The sequence below is a fragment of the Haemaphysalis longicornis genome, unplaced genomic scaffold (genome assembly GCF_048455015.1).
Source record: "Haemaphysalis longicornis isolate Haplotype H1 unplaced genomic scaffold, Haemaphysalis longicornis Haplotype H1 scaffold_10, whole genome shotgun sequence".
NCBI classification, from domain to species: Eukaryota; Metazoa; Arthropoda; class Arachnida; order Ixodida; family Ixodidae; genus Haemaphysalis; species Haemaphysalis longicornis.
In genome coordinates, this window is record NW_027526204.1 from 44,553,727 (window position 1) to 44,569,416 (window position 15,690).

The following is a 15,690-nucleotide window of genomic DNA, read 5'->3' on the forward strand; positions in this document are numbered from 1 at the left end:
TCCACAGCATTTCACATTTCTCCCAATGGGGACCGCGTAAGAACGCACTAGAACCCGTGGCAACCGGCTTCGCGAACTAGGCGTCTATAGCCCAAACTCGGTGTGCTCTCCAATTCAGTGGCGATCGCACGTGAACTGGCATGTAGAAGAGCACGCGAGAGATCACGCCAGGAACCCTCGGCAGAGTGCTCTCGATGATCGAGCCAGCCGACGTCTAACACTCCTCACGAGTCGCACACACACGTGCCCTTTGCATTTTCTGTTGTTTTTTTTTCGATCTACTGACTTAGAGGAAGCCCATGCGTAAGCCTGTCCGACACAGGGTGACCTTCAGAGGCGCACGCTCACTTGCGCTTGGTCTTTCTTTGTTGGCATTTTTAGGGAACATTATACGGGTGCAACTAAATGCTTACACAGTCTGCTGTTAAAAAAAATTTACCGCCATCCCACCATGCCAACGTGAATGTCCAGCGAAGCTGTATCAAAAACCGCACACGCTGATGGCTTCTCGTGGTTTACCCCTGGAAGTTTCACAATGAACTGAACGAGGTCATGTAGTTTGTACATCACAGGAGGGCTTCGAATGACGTCAACCGGCGCTTTCCGAAGCAGCTGCAACCTCATCCTTACCGGTAATGCGTAGGGCTGTGCTCCCATTGTTCACTGGGCCTGACCATCCATCATGAGGTTTGATGCTTGTTTTGTAGTATTCTTTATTAAAAAAATACTGAGCTCTAGACTGCACGCCTGATTAGCCTGACGCATACACTCGGTGTCTAGGGGGAGCACTGAAGGGTCCTGCCTGGGTTTCATGTTTACGACACGAACTTTTCCTCCAACGAAAGGCTAACAGCTTCGCTGTAGAACTTCCCTTTCGCTTCCCTAGCATTGTTTGCGTCATACCTGCGTCTAGAAATGGCCCCTACGCAGACCCACAGACCACCCATGCTCTCCGGCCACGTAACACCATGGTTTAGTCTGCTAGCGACCTCAGTGCTAACCTGCAACTCCAATGACGATGTCCTTCACCATCGAGGGCCGCTCGTGTTGTCCGTCTACAGAAATGACCCGAAACTCGTATGCGGCTTTTTCCAGGCCATCGATTACGATGTTGTCTTCGTATTCTTCAAGCCTACTGGACTCCCAAGTCTCGTTGCCCTTGCGCCGGCACTGGACGTAGAAGTTGGTGCCTGGGTAACCATCAACTGCAGGCAGCCACGTCACCTGCATCATACCCCCCACACACACACAGGATTGCAGGAAGAGCCTTATGACAAAATCTGCGCGACAAAATTATTGCCAAGAGAAGGCGTTCCACGCCAATCTCACAAACAAGAGGCCGGACTTAATTAAATCATGTGAAGTTTCTTTGGGAAAAAAATTATTCCAGGCTGACCTCGATTCTCGTGGGTAGCCACGGTTTGGTGTGTCAGTACGCGATAGCAGCGGGAACGTCACCAAGAACAACAAATGTTACGGCCGTCGAAATTCAAGCATTTGTTAACTTTTAGGAGAAGATGTACACTCCTTTCTAGCAAGAAACATAGTTCAATAACCGAAGCTTTTAAGTCTACCGTTCTTTTCACATAAAGAGACAGTGAAACATGTCTCCCTTTGAAAACATTGCGCCCACGTCCCCGCGAGGGGAACCCTATGTAGATGCGACGCATCGTGGGGTTCACTTGGTGTTTCCGTTGGATTGATTCTGAAATTGCGTGAAACGTTTCGGGAACGCGTATGATTATTATGTTTTATGATTATTATTATATTTTATTGGCCAATCTTGGTCAATCTCTCTAAGTGGTATGCTTGGGGCTTCGCTGTCGCAACGACCTTTACTCCATCAGTGTTGCTGTAAGTGGGAGCTTCTTTTCTTTTATTGCCAGTGTTAATCATTGTCCCATCATGCGTTGTATCAGTAGCTTCTTGACGTAGTTTGAATGAGTCAAGGATATAAGGTGCGCTCGTAGCATTTGATTCTGTCACGGTTTTGGGGCGCAGTGGGAAGAGCACCATGTACCTCGCGTTCCGCCCACAGGGTCGTGGGATCGAAACGGGGCGCCGCTAACTATTATTTTTTTATAGTGTAGGGGAAGGGGTGTGGACGGACAACAACGCCGTATGGACGGACAAGGCGAGTGAATGAGATGCAGTCGCATCTAATAATCGGGAGACCCATACCGCCTTCCCTCCCCTCTCCGCTGGGAGCAGATGTTGCGCGACCCGTCACACGTCAGGCCAAGTCTTGACAGCCTTCCGGACCCTGGCGATCGAGAAATAGGTGATCGCGATAGACGAAACAACTTTATCTCTCTCTCTCTCTCTCTGTGTGTGTGTGTGTTTGTGTTTGTGTTTGTGTGTGCGCGTGTGTGCGTACGTGCGTTCTTGCGTGTGTGTGCGCGCGCGCGCGTGTGTGTGTGTCTGCGTGCATGCGTGCGCTCACACACTGTTCACTGTTGACTGTTCACAGAGTTCCCTGTTGCAGTGTTGAAGGGAACACGGCAGCAGGCTGCCTAACTTCGCGCGTGCGTGCTTCAAGCTCTTAAAACCGTATTTGCTTGCACCTTTAGGGCCTACAATTGTGCCAAAGCGAAGAGTAAGTATTCCCTCCGCTTCTAGTGAGCCAATGCTAAAATTTAAAAGACGTTCAGAAGAGAAAAAATGCCGCGCTCCCGCTTTTCTTCATTAGTGGACCATACTACGCACGCCTTCTGTAGCCTTTGTTCTGGAAACCAGTGCTGCGTTTTCCCGAAGACTAAAAGACCCGCTTTACTTCTAACCACTCCTTTGAATCGCTTGTGTCGGCACCTAACAAGCATTGCCCTCAGAGTAGTTGTTGCAGAGCAAGCGGGCTGCGCGATATATTGCCACGTTACATCATGGTGTTGCCCGGTACGTCAGTCACTCGCTCATTACACGCAACGTACCTTCACCCTGAACTGGCCGCGCATTTCTCAACATGAATGTAGTATAGTGCGCTAAACAGACGAAGACGAAGAGAAACACTAACGATATATACAGGAGCCACCTATAAGCTGCCGCCTGTAGATGCCGTCTCCGTCTACATTTCTTCTTCTGTTTAGCGTCTTGTTCTTTTTACTGCGGAACCGAACCAAATAGCTCAACAAGTTCTGTTTGTCTGCAAAACTGTTGGAAAATTTCATGAGTTTAATTCTGCTGTAGATGTTGATTTTGTTATAACGATAGTCCTTCTTTGGCTACTGGTCCTGAGGACGCTGGAAAGGCACGAGACTCTCCAGTTGGCAACGGCGAGCGGGTGGCTCGGAACAAGTAACGGCTAACCCCAAGGAGGACGCCGGGCCCACGTCACGGCGCGCAAAAACGCCTATCTGCAGGCACAAATAAAGTTTGCTCCAATCCAATCCAATCGCCAGAAATTTATCAAAGTTAACAATGACTCAGGTGACCTCGCTGTCGAATGGCAAGAGGACGAAAGGACGCTTTCATTCCTACGTTCGAGGAAGCGCGATGAACTCTACGGGCCGGATCCAAGCGTGTGTTTCACGCTTATCAGAAGGATGGTAAAAGATATAAGCACCTCATTACACTGCCGAATTACATGCCGCTAGTTCTCAAATGCGCAGGGCGCCTCTACGGCGCCTCTACAAAGGGGCCCGAAATAGTGCGCGAATTAAAGCGAGCTATCGCTAGTTTACGCGTTTTAAGTGCGAATGCACTTCTTAAGCGAGCCTGAATCGTCCGCCGCCGTCGTTCGCATAGCAACAGCTGCGGGTGCGCGCGCTCCTCGTCTTCCCTAGCAACGGGGGGAGATGGGCGCGCGCTACTCTCCTCCTCCTCTCTCCGCTCAGTGACTGCGGGTGTTGGGCGCCTCCTCTCCACTTCGGGCGGGAGAGCTCTCGCTCGCGTAGCGGGCGCTCCGCATTCCGACGCGTGAGGGCGCTCGTGTAGCCCTCGCCGTAACGGCGGGCGCTACTCTCCTCCTCCTCTCTCCGCTCAGTGACTGCGGGTGTTGGGCGCCTCCTCTCCACTTTGGGCGGGAGAGCTCTCGCTCGCGTAGCGGGCGCTCCGCATTCCGACGCGTGAGGGCGCTCGTGTAGCGGCCGCGTGGTGCGGTAGGGTATTAGTCGAGCGCGCGCCGTCGTCGAGAGCGGTCGCTGGTCCTGCATCTCGAAAACGATGATGGCGGACCGGGCAACGGTACCAGCAATAACGAGTGAAATATCTTTCTTTGTAGTTGTGTGCGTGTGTGTAATCTCTCGACTACTCATTAAGATCACGATATCCACCGTAATCGCGCAATCAACAACCGTGCATTCGCACTTACACACTCTCCCCCTCGGGGAAGTGCGAGGGAATTTTTTTTACTTCCTTCTTTACATGTGAATTCTCATCGCCATTCGAAGTAGCATTCACGAAGCCTTTCGCGTGTGACGCGGCCTCTATGACGCAGCGGACGCTAAAGCCTACGGCGCAGCTATTTGTGTGGTACATCAAATGCTGCATCCAATCAGCGTTTCCGGCACTGGAAAAAGCCACCGCTTGTTTCGGCGGTTCGGCCGGTGCAGAGATTTTGTATAGAAGGCTCAGAGGCGGCCTCTATGCAGGTGACACTCCGGTACGGCGTATCGTTGTACGGAGGAATGTCGATTGTCGCCATCAATCACACGAACTTAGATAAGTTTGTTGACATAGCGCGCCGAATACAAGATTTCAATAACGCTGAAATGCACGGCGCGTCTTCTGCAGGTGAAAACTCTACGCGCGCGACCGCGACAAGCATCTGTCGGCGCGGTGGACAAGCAGAGCGCATGAATCTGCGCACACCGCAGGAGCTGAATCCGCGCACACCGCGCACACCGCAGCGCCTGAGCAGGACTATTGTGAAAAATCAGTTCGACATGCATGAAAGCGGGTGATAGCGCGGTGAAAATGGCGCTGAAGATGGCCATCGGTTCAGCCTCGGAACGCGGTGACAAAATAACTGCGGCGATGCGAAATCTCTTCCGAATGACCCTGCCTAGGACGGACCTGTTCGCCGCGACAGTGCCACATGCGAAAAAAACAGAAAAAAACAAAGAAAACGCTAGTGGGTCCGTCAGTCACTGGCGCAAATCAATTTTTGTCATGAGTAAGCACGTGGTGGTTGGGACCCCCCGTTCAAACGCTCGTATACCCTGACATGCCGACGATGAGCGGCTAAACAGCGCGATATACATCCGAGTAGATCCAACGGCCGCGCGTATTGAAGATCGCAAGGACCGTGGCAAGTGTCTCTAGGTTGTCTTGCTAGGAGCTTATCATCTCGTATCATCCACAGTGATTTGAGTTGCGACGAAAGAGCAAGAACTCCGGGCATTATGGCCTCCGGAGCCCTACTTATAGCTCCTTTAAAGAGTGAACTACCATGGCGGGTCAGCGCAAACAGCGCAGCGTCACGAAAAACATACTTCTCAGGACACGTCTGGCTCTCGAAGAGGTCCAGGGTGAGGGAGCAAAGAACTTTTTCAGCAACCAGCAGGACACGACCATGCGCCGCGCTATGAATTGTGGACAGAAGTTTTGCTGCCAAGCTTGGCCGTAATTGTCATTTCCACGTTGCCGCTTCTCCGCCCGCACCATCGCCGCTTCTGCCCGCTGTGGTCGCATGAGCTGCACTTCACCCAGTAGCTCGCTGCGCATGCGCTCTGCCGTTACAGAGTGTCTTCCCTTCCCTCCGATTGGCCGTTCCCACTTACCAGCCTTGGTAGATGCCAGAGCGGGGCTACGGCATCCATAAAACCAGCCAACCTCTCTCCCCTTGCATTTAACTCCTTTTCAACCTAATTAGTTTTCGTATGCGCATTGCATACCACCGGAGTTTTTATAGCGGAGCAGTTGTACAAGCCGTAAGTTCACCGTTGCTGCATAAGATACCAAGAAACTGCGGAGCGCTCGTGAGCGCGTGCCTGCCGGCGACCGCCGACCGTTTCCGGCACCAGCCGCGCTGTCTGGTGGCGCACCACTGCCAACACTACGCTGTAAACCGTCGTAAATTCGCTGCTGCGCGTTCGGAAGGTGGCTTGTCTGGATGGAGAGAATGCCGCGGGATTAATCGACTTTACGAAGACAGACGGCCCCACCAAGTTCCGAGGATTATGCACGTAGCGGACGATGAAGGGGCAATTATCGTCGTCTGACCCCGCGGCAGCGGCGTCTTTCCAGCGACACAGCTTTGTCGCGCGCCACCGTGGGAACCTCTGCTTTTCAGTAGCCGCCGCTTTCCGCCCCGACCTTTCGGAGCGGCGGGCTTGCTCGCCTGCGCACAGGATTTTGACCTGTAGGTGGTGGCGCCTAATTGATTATTCGGCACATGGCTGAGTGACAGCTGTTTACGCGAATTTGGGCCCTCCCCGTGGACAGACACTGGAGGGGTGTTCCCGAGAGATAGTGATACTGAGGTGTCATAAGGCCGAACTCTTGCCGTACAAGAGCGTTCTTGCCTGAGCTCTCAGCTAGGCCTTTCTGGCGAGACAAGGAGTCTCGACCGGTGAAGGTAGGTTGCGATTTGTGAGCCCCCTAAGCGAGAGGTAGACTTGAGGATCGCGTCGGAAGTGTAGGGTACAGCTGTATGCCAGGCAACTAGACGGGTCTTGCGGTGGGAAGAGAGTCGTGGCCGTCGTCTCTCGAGCTGTTTCTGCGGGCTACGAGCATATGAGAGTTAAACAGAGTTTAAAGCTCCAGAGTGACTTGTACGCACTGAGAGCTAGCGTCTAACTGAAGTTTGAAGTATTCCCTTTGTGTTACTCATGTTTCCAGTTACACTAATATTGAGAGACGGCGTTTCGCAAGAAGGCCTTTATTCGGTCGCCGAGCCCAGACGTTCGACCGCAGTCGAAGCGAGGGGATGATGATGATCATTTACAGATGATAATGGCGATGGGTGCACGGACATGACTAATCGGGAAACACACCCCTTAGTGTCCACAATGCAAGCGATGATGGTTATGCTGCGTTTGGGCATAATGTCCGCCAATTACATCCCTATGCTCACAATATAAACAGTTGTATATAACATCTCCGTTTCCCTTCATCAAATAAAAAGGCCTCCAGTTCGTCAATTCGGTCACCATCTCCAAGAACTGCAACGCCATCGACCTGGGAGCCTCCTGCCAAATGAACCAGAGCCTGGGCGATTGGCTTTCTGATCGGCACCGGACTTCGGGGAAACGGACATCCCATCTTCACACCCCTCTCTTTCGCCCTGCTTCCTTAAGGGCATTTATTTCCTTCGCGCACTCCCCGCGAAGTAGCATGTTGGCAAATACATGACAGCAGGCCTCTCTGCTTTAAACAAATAAAGAGGTCTCTCTCTCTCTCACTTTCTCTCCTACATATATAAGGCATCGCTCTGAAAACCATGGTTGTAAATATACTCTCAGCCTCCACTTTAGGGAGCATAACTGAATACCATGATATCACAAGGTCTCCTGCACTTTTTTTCGCAGTGTACCGTAAGCGTTAGTCTTTTATTACTGCCTATGAAGACGCTGCGATAAGTACAAGTGAAAAAAAAAACGATCTCGTGTGCGCAGGATACTCGCAGTGAAGCATGCGCGCAAAGAGTACGCTGAGCCACCATTGTCCGCTTTTTTTTTCATTACCATCAGGGCAGACACTGCCGTGAGCATCAATAGTCAGTTTTATTAGTCATATTTATTTTAAATGGGTCGTCTTGCAATTTAAATACATCAACGGTGGAGTTCCCACGACTCGACACCCATGCCACAAAGTTCACGGCCCCGAATTCGAGGGAGATCCTACAGTTCCAGGGCGAGTGAGAAGCGCTCAAAGGCTTAATAGGGTGCAGTATATACCCAATACTCGAAGCACCTTTGCGGTTCTGGATACGAAAACGTCCACCTGACCATTGTCGACTGAAGGTTATCTCAGCATATGGTCGCTGCAGGCGGCGATGCTGCACGTTGGCTTTAATGCGGGTGGTTACTGAAGGTCTAGAGTTATTTTGAGTCACCTAGCTTTTCTTAACCAGTCCGCAAGTAGAACGCATGCGGACGTTCTTTTTCTTGCTTTTCGTTGCTGTTCGCCTCCTTCAAAAAGAAACGCCCGCCTGTACCAGAAATAAAATTGATGCTAGCCTGGTGAACTCCGCAGCACCTTAGGTACCGCAGTGAGTAATCACGCAAATGTTGCATGCATTGTGCATACACTAGAAAACTATATATAATGTACACAAAAACAGACCCATATGAGTGTTTACCCTTTAAATCAATTAAATTGAAAGTTTTTTACTATATTCTCCAGGAGCATGGTTTTACCGGAAGTAATCGTGACGGAAACACACCTGAACTGCTTCCTTGTCGTAACCGTCGCGCAGGAGGACCAAAGAGAAGTCCGGTACGTCTGGCAATCGCTCCGAAAGGTAGCCTGTGCTGGTATCAAGGTAGTAAATCTCACCCGCACCCTCGGCTGTAGTTGCAGCGATGGCGATGTGGTAAGTGGTGCGCGGTTTAAGGCCCGCTAGTTTGGCGTGCAACACAAGTGGGTTTGATACGGGTCCCGGCCGCTGCATTATGGGTCCAAACTGCGTCCCGCGCACTTCACGGTACTGGATGCGGTAGCCAGTCAGCTTGCCATTGGGTTCCGCAGGCTGCTTCCAAACGAGGTAGAGGGCGGTTGAACCTAAAGGGATTGCTTCAAGCGAGGCAACCGGGCCAGGGGTACCTTCCGGCGACAGGAAGTCGATAACTCCTGAGGACGGTCCATCGTACTGGTCGTTGACAACTCGCAAGCGAACGAGATTCCGTGCGTAGGGTCGGAAGAGAGACACCATCGCTTTGGTTGCGCTGGCTGGCACAACTAACTCCCGCTTCTCACCTTCGCCCAGTTCCGGAGTCCATGTCTCGATCTTGTAGCCGCGAAAGTGGCCACGCACTGTCTCCGGTTCTACGGGGCTCCATTCGAAGTCAGCTGTACGGGCGTCCAGTACTCTAATTAGCTTAAAGTTTTCAGGGGCTACGAGCGGCACATCTTCGCCGGAGTAGCCTATTACTTCCGCCGCCGCTGTGTTGGCCTGGCCTTTACGGTTGTGCGCCTCGACCTTGATTCGGTACGGCTTGTACGTTGGTTGGTCGTTCACGATGTGCTTGCCTTTCTTCCAGTCCTCGATGCGCTCAATATTCCATGGAGAATCCGGAAGGTCATCGCGCTTCCAGAACACCTTGTAGAAGAATCCAGGCGCGTTGTGTGCGACAGGAGGCATCGGAGTCCAATTGATGACCAGGTTATCAGAGCGTTCCCCACGTCCCACGACATTGTCGGGATTTTTGTATGGAACCTCCTCAGGTGTTACGCACATAATGGATGTGTCAGAAGGTTTCGAGAAGCCAACATCATTGCGTGCTAGGATTCGAAACGTGTAGTTGCCCCAGGGACTCATCGACACTCGAAACGTCGTGTCGGTTGCCGGAATGTTGACAAACGTGTCTTCCCAGTCTTCCGAATTGAACCCGGCATTGTGCTGGATCACATAGGAGATGATGGATGCCTGCGACTCTCCTGTAGGCCTCCATTGCAGAAGCGCAACAAGGTTGTCACAGTTCACACGGAGCACTTGGGGCGGGCTCGGAACGTCTGCAGGAGAAAAGGTAGAGGCCGATAGCCACTTTTTAACATCAATATCAGACTTGTATGCAGCAAGTTGATGGCTTTGACATAGTGTGAATGAAGGTGTGGTTGCAGTTTGCGTTGCTAAGTACAAGTAGCTGAAGTTAGAGCTTTTCTCCAAATGATACTGTGTGTACTTTGCCCAAAATCATTTTTAATCTCAAAGCCAGAAGTCCGCGCTACAATGCTGGACCCGACATGCTGACTCTGTATGAGCACGTACTTGTCAAAAGAAAGGCACTCCTCCCTTTACTCCCACCGCTCCCTTTCCCGCCTCTCCATTGATTTTTATCTAGAATTGATTTCAGAACATTACACAAATTTACGAGTCTACCTAAGCACCCCTTAAAATGTAGCTATATCCGCAACCACAACCCTGTTATTGGCGAATGGCAAACGTCCTGTCATTATAGTCATCGTCGTATGCCTTTTCTTTCTCATCTTCGCTCGCTCAATGGGGCTGGGGACATACCCGCATTCTCATGGTCAATCAGAGGTCAATTATCGGGGTCTACTTTAGTACTCGCCTACGCCTATTTATTTAATTTGCGAGCTAAAATGACTAATGTGGCCCTAGTACACGTCTGAAAGACATGCTGCAAACCCGAAGGCCCCAACGCATTCACTACGTCTACGGTTATATTTGTCCTTTGCCAACCTTTCTTCCCTCTATTACGATGACTCGGCACGTAAATATGTTGGCGCCGCCAGGAAAATAGAATAGGCGAGAACGTGCTCCGCTACACGTCCAATTGCTACATCTGTGGCCGGCCTGCGCACGTTTCTAACGTAGCCCCAGAACATGCCTACAAAAAGAGTTTTCAATCGCTGGCTACAACGAGTTCACTACGTTTATGTTTATTTAAATAGATTTTACGAGATCTGGTGGCCTTTGAGATGATTTCGAGAGGCGGAAATCATTGATCCTTTGTTCGGATATCGTTCAGACCCAAATCTTCTCAACTTTATATTCACCTCCACTGCCCGGTTTTTATTGTTTGAGCCGAGGGGCAGTTGGGCGCAAGTGACGTTGGATCTCCAGACGTTGGGTCGTCAGTTGGATCTCCTTTGGAAATGCCGTCGGTTAGGTCTCCGGATTGTTTAAGAGCCACGCTTGGTCTTGGAATTGTTCCCTAGTCATGCGTTGAGTCTTTAGTTTAGCGTGCAAATATTCATAAACATTCAAAGCTCCGTGGCTCAATTTTATTTTTGAAATATTCACGTAATTTTGCCTTGTTTTTATTATATAATTTTTCGCCAGTTCGGAAGGCACAATTGAGCGTACGTGTCCTAATCTCACAGTTTTGCAATTTAGTTTACGTGGTTTTATTTTACTACGAACCATCTTTGAATATTTGTTATACCTTTCAAACGTGTTATACATTGCAAACGAAACACAACTAGAACTCTTCGCAGCACTGCCGATCATTCAATTCTGGTAGAGTTCTCGCTCATTCGCGCTTTAACACTGTGCGATTCGTCCGACTGACTCAAGTGGAACGCATTTTTGTAGGAACTGCTTTAGCCTTGAAATGAAATACAGAGCAAACGTTTTTCGATAACGAACTCGTGGGGACAGGTAACTGGCTTCCTTATAAGCCATACTTTATTTTAAAGGGTATCGTTTCCCGCTGATTTCAATATGCATTGCAGTATGTTAAGTATTTGATTGTAAGTATTTTGTCGTCCCCACTGCAATATGCATTGCAGTGGAGACGGGACTTTGGGCTACTTAAAATAAAGCGATACTTTAATTAAAGCAATTTCGTTACAGCAATCGCTATCTGTATATGTCTTATCACCTTCCCCCTTCCTAATCAACCCCTCCTCGTACTTGGAACATGAGCCCCCCTGTTCTACGCGTCCCTGTGGCTCAGAAGCTAAGGAGTTGCGCAGTTGAGCCCAAGTACGTTGGTTCAATCACGGCCTCGGTCGCTTCTTTTAAGATAGAGGCGAAAAGCGGAAACGCCGGTGCATCGGTATTTCAGCGCACGTTAAACATCTCCAGGAGATTAAAATTGATTCCGAGCCGTTCGCAACAGTGTGCCTCATAGCCTGGCTTTTCCATCGGAGTGTTCAAACCCCAAAATGTGAATAGATGGGGATCCTCTTGCTGCATCGTACACGTTCGACGAACACCACTTCATCAGGAAAGGTGTTTTAATGGGTGATTTTTAGGTAACTTAAATAGGCAACCGATGGCAGCGTATCGGTAGTAGCCTCCGCCATTTCCGCCAGCGGTAGCAGCGTGAGAGAATTGCTCCAATGTGGGTGCAGCCCGAAAACGAGTGATTCGCCCATCGTGAGCATCACAGCCTACATCATTAGTGTCAGCGCACTCGCTCGTTATTGACGCTTTGGTCCTTCACTAACGATGTTATTCGCGACAGCTCCAGCAAAACTTAGTTGCCATGACATACCTTTCACGATGAGAGTGGCGTCTGCGCTGTCGTTGTCAAGCGGGGTACGTGCCACACAAGTGTATTTCCCGGCGTCCTGTGCCACTGTCCTCGTCACGACGAGAGTGTTGTCAGCTTGCACTACAAGTCGTGGATTGACGTCGGGATCAAGAAGCTCGCCGTTGAAGAGCCATTCTACACTCAGGTCGCCACCCCGTCTGTCGGTCTGGGCGCCACACCGAAACATCGCTGTCTTTCCCAGTGCGACCTGCAAGAGGAACTAGACAGTGTACCCCAACATCTGCCACAACGGGCACGTGCGATACGCACGCACCCTATTTTTAACTTCACGTAAATGTCACAGCGGGCGCTGTTAACGCCACATGATAATAGGAAAGCTGTCATGTAAGATTTATTAAGATTTATTTCGGACACACTCCACTTCCATTCTCAATACACATGATTTATCACACCACTCCTGTATTCTTGGCGACGATCAAACAGTTTACATTCATACGTACGTACGACACCCCACTCCCATTATCACGGTCGTCCCCATATAACGGTCGTCCCCATTACAGTACAAAGGGCTCTGGATGTCTTCATCTAGGAGTGATATCGCCGCATGGGGGTTACCTGGTCCCTCAACAAAGTCTACAAATACCAATAAAGACGGGATTAATGAAGCGCCATGGCAATTTCCTCACAACTTTACAATATAAAAGGTGTAGTTGGCTGTGTAATTGTGAATGGTCTACAGGGGAATACAAATCACAATAGCTGTAATTGGCAAAGCTCGGTGCGATACAGTATACACACGTAGGCATAAAATATGCATTGTTACAGCATGCATTGTTACGCGGGGTTCCAGTGCAATACAGCCATAATTAAGCAAGGCGATGAAGTCATATAAATTAAACAAAAACTGCACGAAGATTATCTAAGCTCGACTAATCCTCATCACTAGCAGCTCGTTTGTGGCCACTGCGTAACGCCTAAATAAAACCCGGTTCTGGATATAAGAACGTCATCCCTATACCCGTTACAATTTGCTGACACAATGTCGATGGCCGCAACCAAGAACCCATGGGCTTGGGTATGACACTTCTGAACAAGTTTGTGACGGCCTATACTACTAGTTTTTGTAACTTGCACGTTACATTTACCATAAAGAGTACAATATCAAGGGGACAGGAATACGGGAAGCCACCAGGGCACAACGGGCGATGCTAGGATTATATAGAGGGAAGGCGAAGCGGGTAAAAAAGCAGAGGTTGTTTTTGGCGCAGAGGAAAGTCCAAGGGTTTAGTCGAAGGCAAGGAAATGATTGCTCATTGTCATCAGTTGTTAGACTCGTATAAGAGGCCTAACTATTACATCACCAACCACTTGTCCTGACCCACCCAAAGACAAAAAAATAACTTTAGCACTTATCTCTGCGAACGTCAAGCTGACCATTCTATGATCCCTCCATTGATTTTGCCTTGGAAACTGCACTTGATCCATACTACGCGGGCTATACTACACTTGTGCCGATGTCTATGTTTGAAGTTTCTTTATTTGAGCATTCCTAACAAGCAGAAGTGCAAGGAAACAGGGGCAAAAAGCTTGTCATGCGAAAGCTTTACCAGGTCCCAGTACCCATGGCATACAGCAATGGCAGAAATGTTTTGTAGACATGGACAACAACTCAACTAACATACAAAATTTTTTGTCTGGGTAATACAAAGCCAATTGAGCAATCTAAACCGAAAAAAAGCACATATAAAACATACAACTGCTTTATCTCCTAGGTAACAAAAAGCCATGCATGTGTTTTACACAATGAAAACGACGGGTATAAAACGGTATAGATGCTTATCTCGCCATCATTACAAATTTATGACAGCAATGAAAAAGAAATAAAACATGTAAACGTACTTTGCTAAGTATACCAGTCAATACTAAAGGAATTCACAACGTGTCAGATGAAGCCAAAAACATATAAACGTCTAAATGATGCCACACTGCCACTGTACACGGTAGCAAGAATTTCATCTCACACAAACAATTCAACTCGCAAGAAAAAACACTAAGAAATATCGTCAATGCACACAGATATGATGAGGGGTCCCCGGGGTTTGAATGCCGTGTTTTAATAGTTACATGTAGCCTTCATAACTTCAAGTGCCGGGAACCTATTGATGACGTATTTGTAATTCTAATTTTAGAGCTGAAGTACCAATGCTCAAGATATTTATGTTTTTGATGTATATTCATTCAGTAACTTGCTCATATGGATTTCAACACTGCTTAACCCTTGGTTTGTCCTAGCAAAAGCTATCAAGCACTTTGCCTGACGTCAAAAACTGTACGAAGCCACCGAAGCTACTTCCAGATTACACAGAGACCGAAATGCCTGATTATTATTTTAATGCTGTTTTTATACACCACAATAAGCCTGTAGTTCTATAACTTCGGGAATGGCAGTATCTTGTAATTTAAGAAAAGGTTGTGTGTGAGTGAATCCCATGGAGCGTTTGCGATATGGCGAAGCCATTTTTTTATATGTTGGATTTATAAGTTGTGCTCCAGACCAGAGAGCAGTAGTTTATCTCGGTTGAAAAAGATAGCTGAAGATACAATTCCCGCAATTTTCGCTATATTTGTAAGAAGATGATCTACTTGCGAGCTCCACAGTAAATGCTCGTTAAATATTATTCCAAGCACTTTAGCTTCTGAGGTTACCTCAACTTTTCCCGCACCGATGTGAGTGTTGAAATCAAAATTTAAGTGCTTCTGATAAGGGGTGAAGAGAATTGCTGTTGTTTTTTTTGCTGTGTATTCTTTCTGAACTTGCGGAGCTCCAATCGTTAAGTCGTTAAGTTTTTGGAGTGTCGAATTTACGATGTTGCACAATTTATCGGGGCTCTCGGATAGAACAAATACGCCAGTGTCATCGGCGTATATGACGAAGGAAGCTTGATCTGTAATGTTGGCAATATCGTTGATATAAATATTAAACAATAAAGGGGCTAATATTCTTCCCTGAGGGACACCTCCGGTCAGAAGCTGCGAAGCTGAAACTTTACCGTTTATTACTCATGATTGAGCTCGATCTGTAAGATACGACTGCAGAAGATTAAGAGGCGGACCACGTATTCCGTAGTGCTCGAGCTTCAATAAAAGTGTGCGGTGATTTAAACCGCCAAAATGCCTTCGAGAAATCGACAAACACTCCCACAACTAACTGTTTATCTTTGAAGTATCTATTTATAATTTCTTTATGTTTTAATAAAGCAAGTTCGCTTGACTTTCTCTTGAGAAAACCATACTGATGCGGTCAGATTAGAATATGTTTCGTGCAAGAAGAATCCAAACGCAAAAATGCAATTTTTTCAGTTACTTTAGAGAAAATTGGAAGTACAGAGATAGGCCTATAATTTGAGAGACGATTTTTCTCACCCGGCTAGAATATCACGGTTACTTTTCCCTATTTCATACGTTCTGGAAATACTCCAGATGATAACACCAAGTTGAAAATGGGAGTGAGTGGTGGCAAAATGACCTCCAAAATGAACTTAATTGGTTTTCTTTATAACCCGCCAATGTCCTCCGCGGTACTATTTTTTGCATGTCGACGAAACTAAAGCAGCTATTTCTCGGG

General features: G+C 48.4%; 1 protein-coding gene across 1 annotated transcript in view; it reads right to left on the reverse strand.

Moving 5' to 3' along the window:
• Positions 1-15,690, reverse strand: part of LOC144159810 (uncharacterized) — a 79,134-nt gene that overhangs the window by 42,917 nt on the left and 20,527 nt on the right. The window contains exons 4-6 of the mRNA XM_077691492.1: positions 12,066-12,312; positions 8,324-9,612; positions 1,002-1,224 (exon numbers count right to left, since the gene is read on the reverse strand). Of these exons, the coding sequence (XP_077547618.1) occupies positions 1,002-1,224; positions 8,324-9,612; positions 12,066-12,312 (1,759 nt within the window). The remainder of the gene's footprint in view (positions 1-1,001; positions 1,225-8,323; positions 9,613-12,065; positions 12,313-15,690) is intronic.